This window comes from Poecilia latipinna, unplaced genomic scaffold, assembly GCF_001443285.1.
Source record: "Poecilia latipinna isolate Pla-1442-1.1 unplaced genomic scaffold, P_latipinna-1.0 Scaffold305, whole genome shotgun sequence".
NCBI lineage: Eukaryota > Metazoa > Chordata > Actinopteri > Cyprinodontiformes > Poeciliidae > Poecilia > Poecilia latipinna.
In genome coordinates, this window is record NW_015112921.1 from 185,054 (window position 1) to 208,305 (window position 23,252).

A 23,252-nucleotide genomic window follows, 5' to 3' on the forward strand; every position below is an offset into this window, starting at 1 on the left:
GGGGGGGGGGGGGGGGGAATTCATTCTCAACTTCTGTTGGAGGAGCCGTGGGTTTCTGCTGTGGGAGTCACCTGTGAGAAAGAATAACTTCGCTCTGCAGCCTGAAATAGCACCCTTCCTCTGAAATAATAAGAACACGAACCTCCTCCCCTCTTCAAAAATGTTCCCGTCCATTTTCCTCATCGGTATAAATGGTGAAACTTGTAGCAATAATACCCCCTTCTTTCAGACAAACGCCTCCCCGCTGTCTTCACCTCCAGCCCGGCGGCCCCTGAAGCCTCTCGGCTGGGGATCTCTGCAGAGCTTTTCTGCGCTGACAAAAAAAAGTGAGAAAGAAAGAAAAACCCTCCTGAAGGAGAACAAAAGTGACCACATTTTCCCTCTGTGTCCCCTTCTCTGCGCAGAATAACCCGCTGCCTGTCGCTCAAATGGGAATATTAGGACGTCAATCTCACGGCCCCGGTGCGCTTTTGTCTTTGCTGAGTGGTCGGCTCTGCCTACCACACACCCTTTGTCCGGCAATCCAATAAGAGCCATTATTCCTGCTTTCCAAGCCCGGCTGCAGCTCGCTCTTCGGGGGTATTTTAGGTGCTTAATCGCGTCCTTTTAAGGAGCTCAAATGGAGAAACACTTCCTCCTTTCAAGGCGCCTGGCACAGGGACAAAGAGTCCCCGTGGCCCGGCCTCCTCCAGCAGCTCCCCTCTTAACATGTTTATGTGCAAAATTCAGCTTCCAATTTGCAGCCGAGCATCTAAATCTCTGACCCCATGGAGGTGACACATTTTGTTTTCTTCGTGCTGCATTACGTTCATATTTATGTATTTGTGCGGTCAGGTATACGGAGTTTCTGAGCTGTAATACACAATCAAAACGCCTTGGCTCTTTAATATTTTATTTGAATAAATGTGAATAGACTAACAATTCTCTGTTGAACCAAAACATCTTTCGTCTCTAGAAAAACAAAAAGTTAAATTTTAATACCAATTATTTCAAAATCTGTTAGGGGTTCCGTTAAGAAAAGCGCTATTTTCCCCTCTGCGCCTTTGCCTTGCGGCGCTAAACAGGGGCGCACATTCTTGGACCAAAAATAATAATAATAATAATAATAATAATAATAAAAATGTCCACCTTGCAGTGACATTCAGCCTCCACGGAAACTCTTGTTCTTTGGCCCGAACAGTTGAGTAGGAAATACTGCCATTCGGACATTTTGCACCAAATGAGTTGATAAAAAAAAAAGAAGAAAAGGAAAAAGTTTGATAAAAAGGACACTTGTTCTGTTCCGGAGAGGCTACCAGGCACGGATCCCCTGCAGGGAGCCCTGGCAGGAAGTAACCGCTGTCCCTTGATGTGTTTGGGCCTGCGGAGAGCCGCCGAGGCCGCCCACGTTTCCCAAGTTCATGTTCATGAAGGCGTTCGGGGTGCTGGACGGCGGCAGGGCGGGGATGCTGGTGTACGAGCAGCTGTAGTTGCTGTTGTACGCCGGGCTGCTGTAGGTGTAAGCCGGGTATCCGTTATAGCTGTACGGGTTGGAGCCGTAGGGAGCGGCGGCGGCATAGCTCTGCGCACCGCCCAGACACGGCTTCCCGTCTCTCACCAGCACCGGCACGGCGACGCGCCGCGGCGGGGGCGGGTGGTGCTGCTGCCCGGCCGCCTCCAGAGACTTGTCCTGCCGCTGGCGCTTGCATTTGTAGCGGCGGTTCTGGAACCAGATCTTCACCTGGTTGGAGGTGAGCTTCAGGGTGGTGGCCAGGTGCTCCCGCTCCGGGGCGGACAGGTAGCGCTGCTGCTTGAAGCGCCGCTCCAACTCGAAGACCTGCGCCTGGGAGAAGAGGACCCGGGGTCTCCGCCGGCTGCGCTGCTTCTGCACCGGCCTCTCCGACTCACCGAGCCCGCCGTCCGCTGCGTCTTCCCGGGACACCAACCCGCAGTTCTCTGGGTGAAACGGGAGAGTCGAGTTACATCATTGTTTGTTTTACTGACGTAAGGTGGAAAATGAGATGGAGAAACGAGCTAATGTGTGTTTTTTTTTAAATAATAAACTTATTTTAATTTGTTGACATTGAATTAACTTCTCTTTTGTGATGTTTTAGTTTTATTATTTTACTTTTTCCCGTCAATTTATTCTCGTTTTTGTACAGCACTTTGGTGCAGTTTTCACCTGATTTAAATAAAACTGACATTTACATAAAAGAAGAAAATGTCTGAATAATTCTACATCTTCACCACAAATGAAGTCGGAACGGATTTCAGGAGCACATCAGTGAAACGTCACATCTCACCACAGGCTGTATGACCTTTTGAATTACTGTTTGAGAATGTCATTTATTCAACACACATCCTTACGTTGGCCACTACAGATAAACACCACCACAAATCCCACATTTGTCCATCTGTCATGTGTCAACAATGGAAGGATACACTATAAAAATGAAATCTGAAGTGTCTTCAATTTTAGGCATTAAATGGTTTACAAACACATCGAGCTTGTACATATAATGTTTAAGATTAGTTATTCTCAGTCCAAGAGTTTCTGTATTTATTGATTTTTTTTTTCACATGTAAGGACAAACCTGATTAAAGCAAATTATATTTATCAAATTTATTTAAGCAAGAACTTTTGATAATTGCCTGCATGGACTAATTCATATCTCTATTGAGAGATAGAAATTAATTAAAAAAAATTACCCAAATAAATTGTCAAAGTGATTTTATTGGTTAAATTTCCGTCTGTTTTGTCACAACACATTACTTTTATTCCATTTATTTTTTGTATCTGTAAAAGTAAGAATTTAAAATAAAGCAAAAATACTTAGTTATTAATATGTATTTCTTATCACAATAATGTTTTCCTCTGTTGTTGATAGTAATGCGTTATTTTTATTTTTATTTTACTCATAAAACAGTTTTTATTCTGTAATTAACTGTCTAATGAATCTTCGACTTTTCCTCATTTTTTAATAATAAAATGTCTGCACGTTTCGGAGCTGAACAGTTGATATCCATCCCGCCTGTGTTTATCGGCGCTACTTCTCCGTGTCACTTCTTTTACAAGCCTCTTTAAACTAATTGTCGGTTTATGGTCCACACATCATAACAGAGCCCGGAGTAAGAGGCGCGCAGCCGAACCACTAGAAAGTGTTTGACATGTGCGCACTTCCCTGGATCCGTCTCAGCCTTCCACCATTTGATAGCTCTTTATTGGAATAATGTCGGAACCTGCGGCTCTGTGAGGAAACGTAGAAAAATGTCCCTGAATCATCTTCTTGTTTTCAATAGTTGTAGTTTAATTTAGTGTGTTTGTCATGTAGATTTGACAAAATTGGATTCTTTTTTTTTTTCTTTTTTTTTGATGGATGTCAAGCGATAACTCACACTACAATACCCAGGTAAATTCATAAACAAAAATTATTTAAATACATTAATAAAATCCTGACATATTTTTCGGGACATCCGTTTTCAGTTTTGAATTTCTAAAAACCCACCATCATTAATTATTATGATTTAGCTCTAAACAGATTAACATATATTGCATTTATCGTAACATTTATCAATTATCGTGAAACATTTCTTGTCACCATAAGAGTTTTGGCTTATCGTTGTCATAATAAACTTCAGTTAATGTTAAATAAACTATGAATTTTACAGATTTCTACAGTTTTTTCATGACACCATCAGTAAACATGAGTAAATTTTAAATATATTCAAATAAACTCACACTAATCTGCACATAGACAACACAATCACTGCAACATTGACCAACATATATGATGTGTATTGATGATTTTGATGATGGCACTCGACTAAATGTAAACACTGATGTCTGTATGATGTATTAATGGCTTTTTATTTTTAAGTTTTTATTATGTAAAGCACTTTAAGCTGCCTTGTTGCTGAAATGTGCTATATAAATACAATCGATTGGTTGATTCTTTAATATTGTGGCGTCCTTAAGAAGTTTACATCAAATAGGAACATTTTTCAAGACCAGCATTTAAGTTTGTGGCTCTATGAATGCTGTTAACTGAAAAAAAGTAGTAAATAGTTTCTATCAGATATTTTTTTTAATCGTTATCACAACAGTACGACAAAATATCGTGATACAATTCTCAGTTCATATCGCCCACCCCTAACAGCTTCCCTCACCCTTCAAAAATAAAGTTCTTTCTTTCTTTCCTTCTTTTCTTCTTTCTTTCTTTCATTCTTTCTTTCTTTCTTTCTTGTCAAAAATTATTATTTTTTTAATGTATTTATTTTTTTAATTTTGAAGGAAAGAGGTGGTTATTTTTTATATATACTAAAATCACTTTGGGCGAAAAATGACTTGGGCCGTTGTTTTAGGAAGGTGGGGATTTGTTGACCAACATCAGGTAATGACAGCAAAAAGCCCAACATGCATCAACCAATCTGTGAAATATGGGATCAGTTGTTCGCTGTTTACTGCAGTTCCTCTCTTTCAGAGAACGGTGTGGATGAGGTTTAAACTCACTGCTCTCCTGCGCCTCCAGCTCTGCGGCCTCCAGCTTGGCTCCCTGCAGCCCTGGATGGACGTACATGCTCGGGGAGAGGCTCGGATCTCCGCGCTCCTCATCGCGCACCGCCAGCGCGCTGAGGTACGCCAGGTTGTCCTCACTGTCCGAGAAAGACGGGCTATCCCGAGGCACTGCCAGCATGCATGACGGCGGGCTTTGGAAGTGCTGCTGCTGCTGCTGCTGCTGCTGCAGCTGCTCCTGCTGGGACGGAGAGCGAGTCAAGTGCTGCTGGCTGGGGACGCGGTGCTGGAGCTCCAGGGAGCCGGACTGTTGCTGTTGCTGCTGCTGCTGCTGCTGCTCCAGCTTGAGGATATCCTTGACGGAAAACGGCGTGGAGGTGAGCGGGCTCTGCAGCATCATGTCATCCAGCTCCAGCTCTCCGGCATCGACGAAATGAAGCCCGCCGAGTAACATGCACTCCCCTTCTGCAGTCCCCGCTGTTTCTCTAGCAAACAATCCACCTCGGAAGCGTGGGTAATTGGAGGTCCGCTAAGCTTCTGGAATCCTTCATGGCCATAAATCGCGGTAAAACACGGCTATTATCGCCGGGTTCGTCCATGCAGCCCTCCTCTCTGACAGATATAATGTTGGGCTTTGTGAGGGGAGTTCGGACCGGAGTGTTGGAGCGTCTCTGCCTCTTTTTGGAGCGAGGGGGAGGGGTGTGTGTGAAATAGAAAGTCCATGCGGGACGTAGGAAGAACCCTGGGAAGGTGGGAAGTACGTGACGTAACCGCACGTTCCCAGTTTTATTTTCCACATGGAAAAATCTGCTGGACGCGGTTACAGACCATGTTTCTGGGAGCGCATTTGGACACATTTTACGCACACATTTTGCGCCGGGAAACATTAAAACTCCCTTGTTTATTACAACCCCAAATGTAATTACGTTTACCTCTTTTAGACTTTCACTTTGTGCTGAGCAAATTGTTTAGTGCTAATATGGGTTCCTGCATAAATCAGTAGGCCTCAGGAAGAGGAGCGACTCTTCCAGCAGCTTCAAGACCAAGTTTTCCCAAAAACTGTGCTTGTAATTGTTTCCTTTTTACATGTGCAAAATGGGGAACTTGTGGAAGAGACTTTGAAGTTTAGATCTTTGTCTGATTTTAAACTTTAACAGCATCGTAACTCGAGCTGAAATGTGGTGATTCAATCCCTCCACAAACCGGCTGCGCTGGATGAAACTAAATCCAAAACCGCGTTGTGAAACACTTTTTACTCTCTCAAAATCTGTTATCTTTTTACACTTTCACGCACAGAAGAAATACAAACTTTCAGACTGTAGCAGTGGCGGATCTTGCATGATAAGATTCTGACAGCGTGTTTGCGTAAAATGTCTGCGTTTGGGATTCACTGTATGACAGAAAATATTTAAAACCAAAATGTATAAAATTATCTGTTGCTTCTATTTTAAGAAAAGGATATAAACAAAGTGTAGCAAAATTTTACACTATCCTTTTAATCCTTCAAATAACATTTCTGTAGTGTCGTATTTGTTTATGCAAAACTAAAACTGTTGAGATGTAATTTTCAGACCATCTTTTGCTCAATATGTTTTCTGCAGCGTAACTTTGTTAGCTTGTTAATTTACCCTGTCAGCTGATTAAAAAATACAACGCTTGTAGCTTTTTAAATTGAATTAATTCAAAACAGCTCAAACTTAATAAAAAGAAATCTAAGGCGCGTTCTTTGTTGTGTTTAGAATTATTGTTTTTTTATTGTTTTGAAAAGTAACTTTTGAGAGAACTTGTTGTCACTCCCTGATATCTGTGTCTGGTTCTCATTCTGTAATTACAGAACAATTTGTTCCCGTTTTGACCCGTGAACCTGACACCGGACACCGACACACTCTTACAAAAAATAATCTAATATGCTCTTATTTCATGCAGTCTCATACATGTTATGCCAGGTGAAGCAAAACAAGTTTATTTGCATCACAACTCAGCAACAAGACAATTCAAGGACTTTATGGTTAAATCAGAAAATAGGAGAACAATGCTTTGTCATGATAAGGGAAACTAAAACACTCAAATAAATATTTTTTCACTTATCAGTATTCAAAGGTAGTTCTAAACAAAAACGTTTTAACTTTGACATACATGAACTCAGTGTTTCAACAGTTTTACAGTTTTCTGGAAGTTTGTTCCAGGTTTTGGCGCTTAAAAACAGAAAGCTGTTTCTCCACATAGAGGTCTGGAAAGTTGACACAACAGCAGATCTGTAATTTATTTATTCTGATACTAAACCGATCAGTGATTTAAAAACAAAAATGTTTGAGTGCTGTTTTTCTTCTTTTTTTTCTTTTTTTTTAGTTATGGGAATCCGGGACTTCAGAAACAGAGTGATGTGCTCTACTTTCCTAGTTTTAGTGAGAACATGAGCAGCTGCACCTGTCTGATGATGATGATGATAATAATAATAATAATAATAATAATAATAATAATAATAATAATAATAATAATAATATATGTCAGGTTTGCCATACATTTAGAAATTGAAAGTTATAAAAATCAGTTCAGATTTATTTATTTATTTATTTATTTATTTATTTATTTATTCATTTTAAGTTAAATAACTCCGTAGTTTAGCTCCAATGATGAATCTGGACTCACCTCCAGTTTTATTACCAGCTGTATTGTATGGATATTTTCTCCCGGTGCGTATACAGTGCACAACCCATGAGAGAGGAACATAACATGCAAATAAAACAACCTTAAACTCCTCCGGTGTGACTGAAAAATAACATATTTGGGGCTCCAGCTCCTGAAGGCGTCCCCTGCCTGCCCCGCTCTGCAGCGGCCGTGCAGCCCGTTGTCCTCCTTATCTCGCCTGTCGCATTAATACCAGCACTGGGCCGATAAGCAGGGCCCCCCAGGGCAATTAAAATTCCTCCACGAAAACTTACCGACGTTTTTAGCGCGGCCTAATCTGCTCCTATCAGCTCCCTTCCTCTTTGCTCGCCTGCTTGTCAACCCTCCGTCTCCCTCCGTGTTTTCCTCCGCAGGTGGATGAATTCCCATCAGAGGGCAAGACTTCATGCTCAGACCCGGTGGATTCGGAACTGAACGTTCTGTTTGGATCAGATGATTCATTCATTGGGAACTGCTGATGCTTTCTGTTAATAAATTATCTTTGATTTTTTTTTTTCATGTAATTTTCTAAAACATTTGGACTACTTAATGTTAAATCACTCTTTGGCCGAAGAAAACTTTTGAAATTCGAATAAATTCCTTTTAACTTTTTCTTTATTTCTTCTTCTTTCTTAGTTAAAATATATTTGAATTGTGCAAATATATTTTCGAAACATATTTTTCCCCTTTTTGTAACACTTGGAGTCAGACTGTAGTTATCCTGATCTATATCTGGTTGGAAATGCTCCCTACTTCTCATGACAGTTTCTTTCACTTCCTGTGTATTTGTTGTTACTTCCTGTTATAAGAAAATCATTCATCTCTACTGTCGCCCTGTTCTTGCTTAGAAAGCTTTAATACAGCTTAATCTGTAAGTACAAAGAGATTGTTAGATTTCATGATTTATTTGGTCAGAGATCAACAGGAGTCATGTCTGAACTAGTGATCTCTCCAACTCATTTAAAACTGATTCTGTCCATTTCTTCTTTTCTGCAGCTCTAAAATGTGAGCAGCTCAAACAGTAGAAGCTTTCTCATCGTAATACAGTTTCCAGATATTAAAAATGACTATTTTTCTTTCAAAACACTAAATGTGAGGCCAGCTGTCTGAATCAGGGGGATTATTTGTACAGCCATCAAGCAGAAAGCCAAACTTCTTGGCATAACAGAAAAGTATTGAGATGTTTGGGGGAAGAAAACAAGCAGTTTACAGAATATCTCACCCTGACAGGTTGGAACATTTGTGTTTATGCACAAAAACCCTGCAGTCAAAGCGAGCTGATTGCAACTCTTGGACTTTTGGGAACATTTGGAACCTAAAACATGTTTGAGTCAGGAAGCTGTCTATGTCAGTCATTTACAGTTAAAAAAAAACATTCATACGTCCTGAGCCTGTTCTTATTTGGTCACAAACTTTAATGCATTTCAAAGTTTTTTTTGTGTGTGTGTGAAGTGGCTTCAACTTCAGTTATTACAGCTAGAAACAAGTAATCAGGTTCAAAATCTGGGTGTAGAGATTAAATCTGACCTGAGCCTTCAGAGTCACATAAAGACAGTTACAAAGTCGGCCTTCTATCACCTGAACAATATTTTCAGGGTTAAAGGACTGATGTCCCAGCAAGATTTTGACCAGCGGTGTCAAACTCATTTTTGTTTTGGGCCAAATAAAGATTGTGAACGCTCTTAAAGGGCCGGTTGTGCCAGAATGTTTTGATAAAACCTGTTCACAAACTGTTAAAATATCAACGAATTCTTAAAATTAAATATTATTGAACATCTTTTCAGTTCCTCCAGGATTTTGTGATTCTTTTAGTGACTTTTTGCAATAAAAATCAAAGTGTTTGTGGAACTAATTTGGAAATATTTGCGCTTATTTATGGTGGTAAATGTGACTTTTTATGACTTGCTGTGTAGATTATGGACTATAATCTGGCATCAGTTAAAGCTGATGCAGCTGTTTAGTACAAGTAAGAAAGTTTCTGACAACTTTTGAGAAAAATCTGCTGTTCATTTGTCTGTTCATATCTGACTGGGTTTGGTCCTCCAGCTTCAACTCACTTTCTTCTTCTTTTGTCCTCCAGGACTATTATAAATGTAAATTATTCATTTTCTCTTATCTTATGTTGTTTGTTTCACTGGGAAGAGGCAAGTTTTCACAATCCTTTTACTAATATATTTCAAATGTTTATTTTTTCTTTGTGTATTAATGATAGTGTTTGAATATGTTCACTTAAGTCATTATTACAGCTTTATAACATTTAATGGTGCTTCGTTTTTTTTTCACCATGATGCCAGTTTTAGTTTAACTGGCAGATTGCTTCACTTTAGCAATACATGCTAACAGTATTATTGTTGTATAGATCATGCTGGTGATCTGCAGTACGTCCTATGAGCTAACGCTAATATCTCCCAATTATCAGGTTGAATAAACAGATTTGGTGTCTTGTGGTTTATCTGATTACAACACAAAATCACAAAATGCAGCAGTCCACCGGTAACACCTGCGTTTATCTTTAGTCACATTGATTACTGCAACAGTGTCTTCTCAGGTCTGCCTAAAAAATCCTCCAGCTGCAGCCGATCCAGAACGCTGCGGCTGGAGTTCTGACTAAAACCAGGAAGTTTGAGCACATAGCACCAGTTTTAAAGTCATTACGCTGCATGGCTCTCTGTGGCTCAGAGACTTTAAAATCCTGTTGTTAGTTTATAAATCACTGAACGGTTTAGCACCACAACACATTAAAGAACCAAACATGGAGAAGCAGCGTTCAGCTTCTATGCACCACAAATCTGGAACAAACCTCCAGAAAACTGAAAAACAGCCGAAACGCTGAGTTCTTTTAAATCCAGACTAAAATCCCACCTGTTTGGAGTTGTTTTTGAAACATTATAAATGGGAAATTAACCAACATTTTAATGTGTGATGCTATTTTAATAATGGAATTTGGTGACTGATATGTTAACCTCGTTGGACTGGAACACAAATAAACTTGATTGATTGATTGAAGAAAGTAAATTATTTTAGCCTCCAGTATAACCAATGTTCTTCAGCATTAAACATAGCTCATCTACATGCTAGCAATGTTGTTGTCCCCAAGAAAACACCTTAAGGTGTGAATACTTTTGCACAGAGAATTACTGCTTCTCAATCTCAGAGATTAGACAGTAAAATTGTGCACTGAATGAATGAAACATATATGCTTACACATTTTACGCAGATGAGACGAATCCAAACAAAGATGAATTGAAGATGCAGACGTTTACATGTAAGGAGTGACACACACACATTTCTCGTTTGTGCACGGTCTCCCATTAGAAAACATAGATGTGAGTGTAAAAGCTGACGCAGGCCTCTGCTGCCTTTGTGTCTCAGCGTGCAGGCTTGCAGGTTGTAAATATCCCAGCATGCAGCTCTTTCCAGGGAGCTGGAAACAGTCTGATATATGTGTGGATGTCTCTGCATAGACTCCACGGCGACTCTGTCCAATTCGAGCCACATCATCATCAACTCATCCCTGTTAAAAAAAGAGAAAGGCCGGATAGTGTTTAGACTGGCACGCAGTCACCTTCAGTCATTTTAAATAAGCATTAAATCCAAAGACGCCAGTCTGAGCGCCGTTTTCTGACGCCCAGATGAGCGATCACTCCAAACAGAAAATATATACAATAGTTGCACATTTCTTCTTCTTCTTTTTTTTACATCAGTTATTTCTTCGAAATGAATAACCTGAGTGAATACAAACAGCAGTTTTTAAATAATTTCATTTATGAAAGAAAAAAACTATCCAAACCTACTTAATCCTCTGGAAAAAAGTTTTTGCTCCCTATTTCTAAGAACTGGTTCAGACTCTAAGCTGTTGAAACAACCAGTGGTGATTCTAGTTGTTTCAGGCTGAAGCCGTTTAACAAACACTCAGACCACACCTTAACATATACAGCCTGAAATTAAAATATCAGCCTCTTTCTCATTGTCTTTGCTCACCCTAATGTGAAGGATGCTGTTGTTTCTAAAAGCACAAAATGTGTCTGGCCACCATGAAACCATGAACTGCCACTTCTACAACTCGAGGCGTTTCGAGTTATTTACACATTTTGAAAGTGTTGATTCTGAACTTTCCAGTGACGTAAAACACATGGAAATCAAAAAAGGTTTGTGTGCATTAATAGTTTTAGGGCTATTTGTAATTTAGAAAGGAAAAATAGACCTGAGTTGCTTTGACAGAAACATTTTCTTTCAGCCTGTAGATAGCCCAATGTGAGTCATTTTAATTCAGTTGTTAAGATGCAGTTAGTCAGCATGGGGCGTAGCGCTGCTCACTCCCTCTTCTCATTCATAATGCATTCTGCAAAGCAGAAGACCTAAATCTGCATGACGGTGGCATGCAATGTATCATAATAGCGTTGGAAAAACAAAAGTTCTGCAGCTCACACTGAGAAACTTTCCTCCGAGTGACCCGGTTTAAAGCCATTTATCCATTATTTTTTAAACACGCATAAAGTCTGTAAGCTAACTTTATGCGTCGCACTTTGAGCTCACGGCATGCAGTACTTTGCGGACCACTAGGGGGCGCAGGTAGACCACCTGTGAACCACGGACCAGGGTTTGAGAAAGGCTGCATTTTGACGATTAACATCGGTACTTTCTGATATTTTCTGGATCATTGTCCTGATGCGTAACCCAGCAGATTAACATAAAGCTCCACAAACTGCCTCAATAATCCTGGAATCAAAATAAAGCTGAGACAATTAAAGAGACTCCATTTGAAGTGTCAGTATGACAGCAGCTGTTACGGTTTCAGAGAAAATGTGGATGGAACATTAAACAATTTGGATTTTATTGTCATTAGCTGTACTTTTTACCACATTATACAACATATGATCCTTTTAAATAAAGCTACAGACTTTTGGAAACCTTTGATCCACCTGTGGAAATCAAAGACTGATGCAGCTTTTAAAAATACCTCGGCGTTTTGACTGTGCCGCAAATTGGCACCATTTACAAAACTGTAGATTTATTTTGTTTTTACTTACTAAACTTAATAAACTTATTTTTACGTTTAAACAATTTTTTTTTTTAAATTAGTTAAAAATACAGACATTTATTTTTTTTTGATCCAATTATAATGAAACAATAAAAAAATTGCTATATTTGACTCCAATTGAAGTGAATGTTTGGAAATAAGTGATTTCTTCTTCTTCCCACAGGTCAGATCAGTGAAAATTGACCAAAGTTTTAACGAGATCCGACATTTTTACAAGAACGTTTAGGTAGAGAGGCGTAGATAGAATGTGACCTGACAAGACTTTAACATTCAAGAAAACTTTAAAGAACAAATTTCTGCATTTTTATTTTCTGTGGTAAGCCACTGGTTGTTATACGTCTTTCAGCAACAACTTTCTGTTTTTACACATCGTTTGTGTCTTCTCTGTCACTCTGTTGTCATTTTTTGTTCCTATTGGGAATCCAAAATGCTTCCAAACGAATAATTTCAGAGTTTTTGGTGCATCTCCTATTACAACTTCATCATGACAATTTCATTTTATTTTTAGTTCGCAACTCAAAAATCATTGTGAAGAGTCAATAACGCACGATCATTTACGACAAGCTCTTGTTAAACTCCTGCTTTCATTGGTCTTTAATTCTGAAAAGTCACCAGTAGAGACTTATTAACATTGTGACAATTCTGCAAACTGGATGCATGTTGACAGCAAACAAGCAGCCAGACTGTGATGGTAAACTTAACGTCTGGCAATGAAGCAGATCCTGATTTTATCTTTGTTTCTCCAAATCCGGCAACTTTAGGGAACCTTTTAGCCTGTTGTGGCAGACGGCTGTCTTCAGCTCCAGTGAAGTCGCTGCTCAGTGGGAGAACGTGTGCTGGAGAAGGTGGGCGATGTGGAAAGGCTGAAGAGTCAAGCCGTTCAAATAACTCTCTGACATAAAAACAAGCAATGTCCCCGGGGTTTTACCCAGCTAAGTGGTTTTACTAAACAGAGAAGGGGAAAGTTGCAAAAGTCTCGTAAGAACAAAGATTTGTCAAATCAGAAATTTTCCTGGAAGCTTGACTAAGATTTGAAAAGGAATTGTAAAAATAACTAACTAAAGAAAGACATGATATTTGCAAAAGCACCAAACCTTACCAGATAATTTTGGCCTAAATGTAGTTCTACTGTAAGATTATTTCACTTATAACAAGACATTTTCCCAGGTCATAAATGAAATAATCTTCCAGTGGAAGTAGTGGTTTTTAAAAATCAATATTCAAGAACTACTCATTTAAAACAAGCTCTTATATCTTCCTGAAAAATTACTTGTAAGTTAGTTTTGTCTTATTTCAAGCTTATTAAGATATTTGCACCAGAAACCATAATACTTGTAATATTTGTTTTGTTTTGTTTTCACTGAATTGAGTTGGGAGTCAAACTGTGGGCCATTTTTCCATCTGGAGATGCTGCTGCTGAACTTTGTTGAGACACAAAGCTCATTATCGATTCATCCACTTGTCTTGGTAAACACAGAAATGAGCGGAAAGCTGAGTCTAAATAGATAATTTAAGAAAGATTGACAAGAGAAAATCCATTGTTGAACAAAATCCAGACGAAATCCTGCTTAGTTTTACCACCAGACATGTAGGAAACACAACAAACACTGCGAAGAAGGTTCTCTGAGTAGTTAAGACAAAAATTTAACTTTTTGGCTTACATGAGGCAAAAATAAAAATAGCAATAATAAGGCAGAACATCACCTTGATCACTCTGTGCCCACAGGGAAACACGGTGGTGCAGGGTCATGCTGTGGGGAGGCTTTACTCAAGCAGGGTCATGTCAGCGGTTTATCTGATGAGAGGTGATAAGATGAAACTAAAAACAAATCATCCTAGAAGAAAGTGAAAAGACTTCAGGAAGGAGTGGGGCAAAAATATTAAACCTACAACTTGAGCTGCAATGGGACGATTTGGCTCCAAGTATATCTCCATGGCCTAGTCAAAGGCTAAACCCAAATCCTCTTTATGTTTACTTGTAGCATTCAGAATTGTTGTTTGAGTGCCAATGAGAAACCAGTTAGATTTACATTACAACTTATGCTATGATGCACCACTTCACATTATAAAGCTTTATTGGAAACTGCTTTGGGTTAATTACAAATGCAACAGACCTGGAGACGGAAAAGAAAGGAAGAGAGAGAGAGAGAGAGAGAGAGAGAGAGAGAGAGAGAGAGAGAGAGAGAGCGCTGGTGTAAAAAGAGATAAGAGAAGAGGAGAGGAATACGAAAAAAAAAACACATGCACTATTGATCTACTTCTACACCTGCAGAAAGACAGACAAAAGCAGAGGAACAAGCCCAGACCTGGAATCTGACTGACGAAGACATTAAATGTTATTTTCATGGACGCCCATCCGGTCAGACTGGGCTGCAAACTTTAGCAAGATGAATATATGCAACATTTCCAGAGTATGAAGCTGCTATACAGGTGAAAAACGTGGGGAAGTAATCAGGTCTATACAAAACATGTTCATTACATATTGTTGCATAAACTAATTCTTAGATAATGAGATTTTAGTCTGATCAGTTCTGCATATTTTGAGCTCCTTTCAGAATGTTTTAGGGTCTCTGTCACTTTAAATCCAAACAAGGCAGAAAACCAGCTGACCAAACGTGCTAGGGCTCAGCTAGGGTTGCTAGGTGATGGGTGGGCTGTGCTGGGGTTGCTAGGTGATGGGTGGGCTGTGCTGGGGTTGCTAGGTGACGGGTGGGCTGTGCTGGGGTTGCTAATTGGGAGGATTTTTTAAAATTACTTATTTTCCAGACACCAGAAAAATAACTCGGTTTGCTTTTAGAAGCAGAAGAGACCTAAATGGAAGCACAAAAAACGAACAAAAAGTAAATTTTGCACAATAGGCTCCCTTTAGCTCTTCTTTTCAGGTTTATTTGATTCTGTACGGTTAAAAAGACAGATAGGATTCTGTTGGAATGAGCAGCTGATGCTCGGGATAAAACATCTTTTCACCATGGGGGCAGCAGGTCTCATTCATGAAGGCCTAACTGCAAAATTCACCGTCACTTCCCTCAGTCAGGTTACCATTTATTCTGCGCTCACCTGCTTTTGTTTTCACCTCAACTTAATGCCGCATCCCGTTACGTAATGTGCGCACTTATTCAGCTTATTTATGGGGAAAAATCCTCAACATCCAAATAAACCAAAGGTCAGACAAACACTTGAAGCCAGTCTCCTCTCTTCGCGTGTGCGTGTGTGTGCGTGCTGTGTGTGTGTGTGTGTGTGTGTGTGTGTGTGTGTGTAATGGATGGTGGAGGTGACAATAGGAAACGCTACACCTTCTTGTCTGCTGTCATTTGCAGGCCAGCGGAGGCGCCAGGCGGCTCTGGATGGTTGGCTGGAGAGAAGAGAGGAGAAGATAATCTCAGCCGGCCTCCTTTAATGTGCTCCTTTTGGACGTGTGTGTGTGTGTGTGTGTGTGTGTGTGTGTGTGTGTGTGTGTGTGTGTGTGTGTGTAACATTGCGTGCAGTGACAGTGAACATGTGAAACAATAAGGAGACCAGACTCATTGATTCCAGTTTAAAACACTAAGACAGGAGAAAGGCGTGATTTTGTTGCTTTGTGACCTTTTTATTGAGTTTTTGTTAAATCACCTTAAAGTATACCAGCTTTATCATTTCGTCCTACAGAGAAACATTCCCTGAACATATCTGAACACGTCGCTCCGGGTCATTTCACCCACACTAAGTGGTTTCCCCCGTTTCGTTGCCGTTTTTGTCCAAGTCTTAATTCCATTTCCTGTCTGAAAATCAAATCATTTTGAAACCATCCTCTAAACTGTTGGGTTTCCTTTGTAGTTCATGAATTATGGGGTCAATAAAACGAGAAAATCTTATCATTTAATGAAACTAAACAATCATTTTCTGTCTCTGTAGTTTCTTTTGGTGTGTTTTGTTCTATACGAAATGCTTCGGGATTTATAACCCTCAAAGGGAAACTTCGTGCCTCCTTATCGATGATTACAAACAAATTTATTCAATTCTACTCAAAGTAGAATTGAAGAATTCTACCCAGATAAATAATTATAATTTATCTGGGAAGATAGATTATAATTATCTTCCCAGATTCATAATCTGAGATGTTTCATAAAACTAAACCAAGTGGCATGAAAACCAAATTAATTTGAAATGTGACAAAATTAAATCACAGGGGAGATTCGAGTTTTTGTTTGTTCGTTTTTAACATTTTGTGTATATCATTTATTTATTTACTTCTCTAGAACAACAATGCAAAACGTACAAACTGCATAAGACACACACACACACACAAAAAATCAAACTCAATCACTATAATTAATCTTTACGACAACATATTTATCTAAAAAAAGTGCGACGCACATTAATGGATATAATAAATACATAAAACTTTTGCTCCAGAAAAATTTAAATCTGAATCTCCCCCGTGGCGGAAGCGTGTTTTTATTTTGTAACAATGTAATTTTTTTTCTTATTTATTTATTTATTTATTTATTTATTTATTTATTTATTTATTTATTTATTTATTTATTTATTTATTTATTTATACTTATATTTTGTTTGATGACATTACTTGTAAGTATTCAAACTTTTTTTAACTTAACTGAGTGATCTGTTGTTGTTGTTGTTGTTGTTTACATTTATAAAACTACAAAAAGATCATTATCACATGTGAGGTTTTCCGCTCTGATTTCACTGTAAATATATATGTTAAGCATTTAGATGATCGATTAAGCGCGATAAACTAGATTACATCTGCTGACCATCATTCTTTATTTCATTTGACACATATATTTATACTGTCTCGAAAGGTTGTAGGGTTTTTTTTTCTTTTTTCATCTATTTGTAAATCTGTGGGAAATAAATTTGTGCTGCTCTTCCTGTGTAAGAATTATCTTTAACTATCCAGACATGAATAAAGGAAAAATGAATAAGAAAATAAAGATCCTGTCAAGCTTCATCAACACATTTTCTGTGGCCATGACACTGAAATGTAGAAATTGTAAAAAAAAATATATATATATTATCGGTACTTCCGTTATTACTCGTGGATTTCCGCAGGAAAACGTTGTAAGCAGATAATTCAAACTGGCCGAAAAGCGGCGCATTCCTGATCTCACTCTTTCTGCGCAAACACAAAACCTGTAAAAGCGGCATCGCTGATTTTACGTGGCTGCAGGGGAGCATTAGGGTTAAAACACAGACAAACACGCCTCCAGCAGCTGCTGCTTAAAGCAGTTCATTCATTTTCAACACAAAGGTTACTTCGCGCGCGTGCTCAGGCAGTCCCACCTTTGCAGGTTCATTGGATGAGAGCAGTGACGCTCATGCGTGACGTCAGCGGTCAAACAGCGGCCACATCACCTGACGTCAGGCTCCAGAAACAGAACGATAAAGACGTTAAATATCAGACTTTTAAATTCAAATATAACACAATTTATAAGCGCCATTCAACATGAACTACTTTAAATTGGTGGCGAATCCAAACTTTAATAAACTTTGACCAGAGCTGGTTCAGTCAGTCGTTATTCTGACTTTTGGTGAGTTGATAATGAGCTTTTTTTAAATGAATAAATGCATAAATTTTGTAAAAGTCATCAGATTTTCGGTTGAGAGACTCCTACAGTTGTTTCTTCACCTCTTTCCTTTTCCAAACGTCTTTGCTGGAGGGAAATGGTTAACATGCTAGAGTAGAGTTTAAAATGTAATTACTTTTCCAATAAGTATTTATGTCCTAATTATAAACAAAAAGCTCATGCAGAGGACCCGCTGCATCCAGTCTGCAACTGTGAAACTTCAATATTTATCAGGTAGTTTAGCAGCTGTACAGGTGGAATAACATGCTAAAATTAAATAAAAACAACCAGTGTGACAATTTACATACTAATTTGGTCAGATTTCAGTTGGTATTTCTGATTGTGTACGTTTATGTTTAACAGCTAACAGACAAAATGACCAATGATCTCATTTAGATTTCGTGGGAAGGATTTGAAATAATGTTGGAAATCAACTTATTTACAGACTAAAATTTGCTTTATTAAAACTGAATGCCTTTTGTACTGAATAATCTTAAATACATGCCATATTTTCCAACGGCTGATGGTCAGATACCGTCACTTCAATAGCATGTAAACTGAGAAATTGTGCTTGATGTGTTTGACATTTAAGCACACTATAAAGCAGAATAGTTAGAATTTATTTAATTTTTAAAAAAATTGGAAGTTGATAGTTTCACAAAAAAGATACCAGTAAATAAATAAATAGATAATTAAATAAATAAGTAAAAAAATATATATATTTTTTTAAAATAGTTTGGAATATAAGAAATGTATTTTATCAAGTGTATTTGTGTAACACATTTCAGTAAATAGTGCGCTTCAAAGGGCTTTACATAAAAACAGAAAAATAAAAAGTATGAACAACTGAAACATTAGTTAGAATCTATTAGCTGCTGAATTTTCATTTCTGCTGGAAAACGTTGATTAATTCCGCTAAAAGTAAAATATGTAGAAGTCTCAGTCTACAGATTGAAGAGCTGAGAACATCATATTTCTACCTAGAAAAAACCGTCTTATCTCTGCTGAGTTGACTTTTCTTGTGATTTCTTCCTCTCCTTTCTGCTGAACTGGTTGGAAATCATTCACATCTCTCTCTCTCTCTCTCTCTCTCTCTCTCTCTCTCTCTCTCTCTCTCTCTCTCCACCCGAGCCTACGCACGTCCACGGCGTGACTCAGCCGCGCCGGCTGTGTTTATGAAGCCTCCCGGCCTGCTGTGTATAAATTGCGGCGCTGAATGGTTTACCTAATGGGACTTCTGTTTCTCGTTTTCTGTCAGCCGCCACGCCAGACTCCGCTGACAAACGGCCGACTTTTACCGCCAGAGGAATTCTGGATTTATGTGGGAAATTAAAGCAGAGCGACTCTCCTCCTCCTCCTGCTTCTCCTCCTTCTCCTCCTCTCTTTTCTCTGTTTCTTCTTCTGGAGCATGCATATAAAGTAAATTATCTCCCAGGCGCAAGCATTAGGGCCGGGAGGTTTGTATATAAACGCGCCGGAGAACAGGAGGCCATGATGGATGTGTGTTTTGTTATTTTTGTTGCTCATATTAGCGCGGCCATGCCTGCATGCAGAGGGACCATCATCCCTAATCCCCCACTTCCATTGTTTTACTCCAGGAGGAAACATCTTGTTGAGGGGCTCTGATTTATGATCTTGTTGTTGCTTAAGTAGAAGTTTCCAGAGAGGCTGCTTGATCCGATGAAATGAGAAAAATCACGCTGCAGGGAGTCATTTCTGTCAGACACCTCTAGAGGTAAAGGAGCCAAAATTACTCAAGAGTACATTAGTATTTGGTAAAAAGGTTACTCAAGTGAGTAACTGATCAAATTATGAATCATTTAATATTTAAAAATTACATCATCAGACTGAACAAAATATCAAGCGAAGTGGAAATTTTGGTATTTTAAGGACCAAAATGTTGTATACATAACACAAAAAAAAATAACAAAATCAGGAAAAATAAAAATTTTCCAACTAATTTTCTTTCAGTAAGAAACTGGAAAATTTAATAAAAACTGCAGGTGTGTGTCTGAGTCTGGTGAATTTTTGCTTAAACATGATTTGGTTTTCATTCAGTGGGTAGAAAACCCAGAAATTTTACTCAAGAAAGAGTAGAAATACTTCATAATAAAATCACTCAAGTAAAAGTAAAAAACACAAAACTAAAATAAAACAAAAAAAAATCTCCTGTATTTAAAACCAAAACTCTGCTAAATTCAACACTGAGAAGACAAAATATTACAATTTAATCAATTAAAGTTGCGTAACAATCGGCCAGAGTAATTACATCAGAAACTGGTGTGAAAAATGTTTATTTTCTCTCATATGAATTATTTTCATTTTAATGCTTAAAATACCAAAAGTTTCACATAACTTTACACTTTAGTTCATCTGATTTTGTAATTTATAAATATTAAATTATATTTTTGATCAGTTATTCACGTTTACCAAATGTTACTCTTGCGTAATATCTTGATTAAAAATATGTTGAAATCGTACTTGAGGACAATTTTGGGTTCTCCATCCACCTCTGCCATTGGCACATGTATGTATTTAATGAATCTCTTAAATAAATACAATATAAATATTAATACTTCTGATTAGAAATTTCTCAGAGGTTTCTGTCTTCTTCTTCTTTACTTTACAGATCTTTAATTTAAAATAAAACAGAACAGAAAAAAACATACGCATTTAATTTCATGCCCCATATATATAGAGAGAGTTTATATACTATATTTCTCAGGAAATAAAAATTAAATTAAGTGAAAAATTAATCTCTGATTGACAATAAATAAACCAAAATGTTCAGTTAAGTAAAGTAGGAAAAGCTGGAATACAACCATTATTATTCATTTCACTTTTAAATTATGCCTGATTATTTTTTATTTAATGGCTATTGTTTAAATGATCTAAAAGTCATTTTTGCAGTGTAGCTTGTTTAATTTTTATTTTTATTTTTTTTTTACATATTTTTCACTTTTTTCAGTTTAACTTATGAAACAAGATCCTGAATTTCAACATTGTAAAATATATTTTTGTTGCAAATGTTCATGCTGCAGAAATCCCACAAGTGTTTGAATATATTTTTAAAAATTTGTAACGTTTTTGGGATGATTCTGATCATTATCATTTGACTTTTTTTTTTTAACAAAATATGAAGAGCTGAGCCCATCCTGATGTTTTATCTGTCAATCATTTTTCTCTTTAAAGAACAAAATCAGGAGCGCAAACCTTTTTCATGTGACTTTCCTTTACTGCCATGTGACCCAGAACCGTTTTTTGTACATTATTTCAAGCGAAAACAAACAGATTGCAGATGAAAGTCAGGCTGAGGATCTGGATCTGGCCTCTAAAAACTCCCTGCTGTCCTGCAGGAGCTCACTTGTTCAGACGATGCAGGGAAAGTTCCCACTCACACGACCTCTGTCAGCGCTGATGAACGACCTCCACATGAAGGCACAGCCGTTCTCTGCAGCTTCTCAGCCTGCGTCCATCTCACTGCTCCTGGATAGGAAAAGCATACAAACATTGGTACATCTGTTCTGCCACAGGCTGGAGAAAAGATGTCTAAAGATCCAGAAGTCAGTCTGAGCTCCATCATGCTCAAAATGTTTGGAAAATGCAGAGAATAACCAACTGATTCTCTGTTTTTCTGCTTTATCACCATTTATTTTAAATGAAGCTGTCTTTATGTGCAGGTTCAGAGGTGAGGTGGTAATTTTCCACAGAATAAATTTCTGTTCTTGTTTTGTTGTTTTTTGTGTTCAGCTTTGATCAAGAATGAAGTGACTTTTGTATTCACTCAAAACAGACAATTCACAAAAACGTTAGATTCTTAAAGGGGCAGTATTTCGTGTTTTCCAGGTACATGGTGTAATTTTATAGCACAATCGAATAACTATGTTGCCTTCCGTTGTTTTAAAAATGCTGTATATATCAAATATGACATAAAAGAAATTAGACTTTGTAATTTAATACCTGGAAATTGGGCCTCTGTCTCTTCTGCTGTGTAGTCACAGCTTCTGCCTTCTAAAATGCTTCATCACAGTTGCTGTTTATTAGATAAATAATAATAAATTGGTGTCACATATTTGATTTTAAAGGGACCTATTATGTAAAATTAGTTTTTTGCAGGTTTTTGTACTTCCGTTTGTATCATAACTGCTTCTAGAAACAACCAAAGAGCTTTAAAAAAAAAAAAGATAACTTTTTTTGGCAATAAGTTAATATTTCTTGATGTCTGAAAAACAAGTCGTTTCAAGAAGTTTTGAACTTTATGTCACAAATCAGCCCTTAACCTAGCAACCTTAGCAAAGCCCAGATCATCTCGTTTTACCACTGTACAATGGCTGCTGGAAGACAAGTGTTTAATTGTTGACTTACCGTCCAGAAACCATTTGGTGCATTCTTGTTCATTGTGCAGGAGGCTCCACTTCTGGTTTTCAAAGATGTGTAGTTGTACAGTGGGCAGCTGTTTGTGCAAGTGTACACGTTGAGTTGGGGGTGTGGCCAGCAGCAGCTTATTTTGATTTAAAGTGACAGGATGCCCTAAAACAGCTCACCGTGAAAGGAATTCAAAACAGGCAGAAGTGAGCAAATTAAAATCTCGTTATGTAAGGATGATTTTGTGCAACATGTTTTGTTTAACCTACAGATCTATTGTTACCTGTTCAATGAATCATAATGTGCCGTCTTTAAGGAATTTACTGTTAACTCTTCAGTGTTTTACCTTGAAGGTGTAAAACATTTAACCAGGGTGGGAGCTAATTCTGCTCGGGGCCCCATTCAGCCTCAGGCCGGCCCTCCAGAGTCTGACCTGCCAGTGACCTCTCTCATGGTGAAGGACTGAATTCCCAGCAGCGTTTTGCTGTTTAGTCGGAGGAAGGGGTCTGTTTCCTGGACCAGCCTAAACACGGGCTTCTCCGGGCTGCGCCCTCCGACGGGACGGACCCGCTCCCGGCCGGACGGACGGACACCGGCAATAGATCATCCCAACCGCTGAGGCCCCTGGATGCAGAGCCACAGTGAAAGAGGGCTGTTAAGCCACAACCCCAACCTGCCTGCAGCCCTGCTGCCTGGGAGTTTGTCATGTTTCAGATTCCCCAGCATGACAGCAGCAGGGTGGAGGAACAGGGATGTTTATTGATTTTCCTCAGGGAAACTTCCTTTCGCTTTCACTTCCACAGACACTTTAGCAGGATCTTAAGTTTCTCTGACACATCATGTAAATCTCCATGCAATCATCCAGATTGTGACGAGAGAAAGACACAATAAGGAGAAAAATGAGAAGGAAGGTGAAGCTGAATACATTTTCCAGGAACATGGTGACAATTTACAGCACAATTAAGTCACCAGATTGACATTAACAATAACTTCGGTTGTTGTCAATGTCAAATTTATCTACATAGTACTTTAAAACAGGCTTAAAACTCCACCAAAGATTAAGATGATGAAAAGAGAAATTGAAAAAAAGGGGGAAAAAATTAATAATAATAATAATAAT

General features: G+C 38.4%; 1 protein-coding gene across 1 annotated transcript; it reads right to left on the minus strand.

The window, feature by feature from the left end:
* Nucleotides 1-23: 23 nt before the first annotated feature.
* Nucleotides 24-5,178, minus strand: LOC106948741 (homeobox protein Nkx-2.5-like). The gene is made up of 2 exons (XM_015034581.1): nt 4,490-5,178; nt 24-1,935 (listed from the first exon to the last, which is right to left on the minus strand). Exons 1-2 carry the CDS (start codon nt 4,944-4,946, stop codon nt 1,292-1,294), a joined length of 1,101 nt encoding a protein of 366 aa, XP_014890067.1. The 5' UTR covers nt 4,947-5,178; the 3' UTR covers nt 24-1,291.
* Between the last annotated feature and the right edge of the window lie 18,074 nt (nt 5,179-23,252).

Coding starts and splice junctions, on each gene's coding strand:
- LOC106948741 (XM_015034581.1), bottom strand. CDS start 4,946: ATGTTACTCGGCGGGCTTCATTTCGTCGATGCCGGAGAGCTGGAGCTG. Junction 1,936..4,489: donor GCTGGAGGCGCAGGAGAGCA/GTGAGTTTAAAC, acceptor CGTTTCACCCAG/AGAACTGCGGGTTGGTGTCC.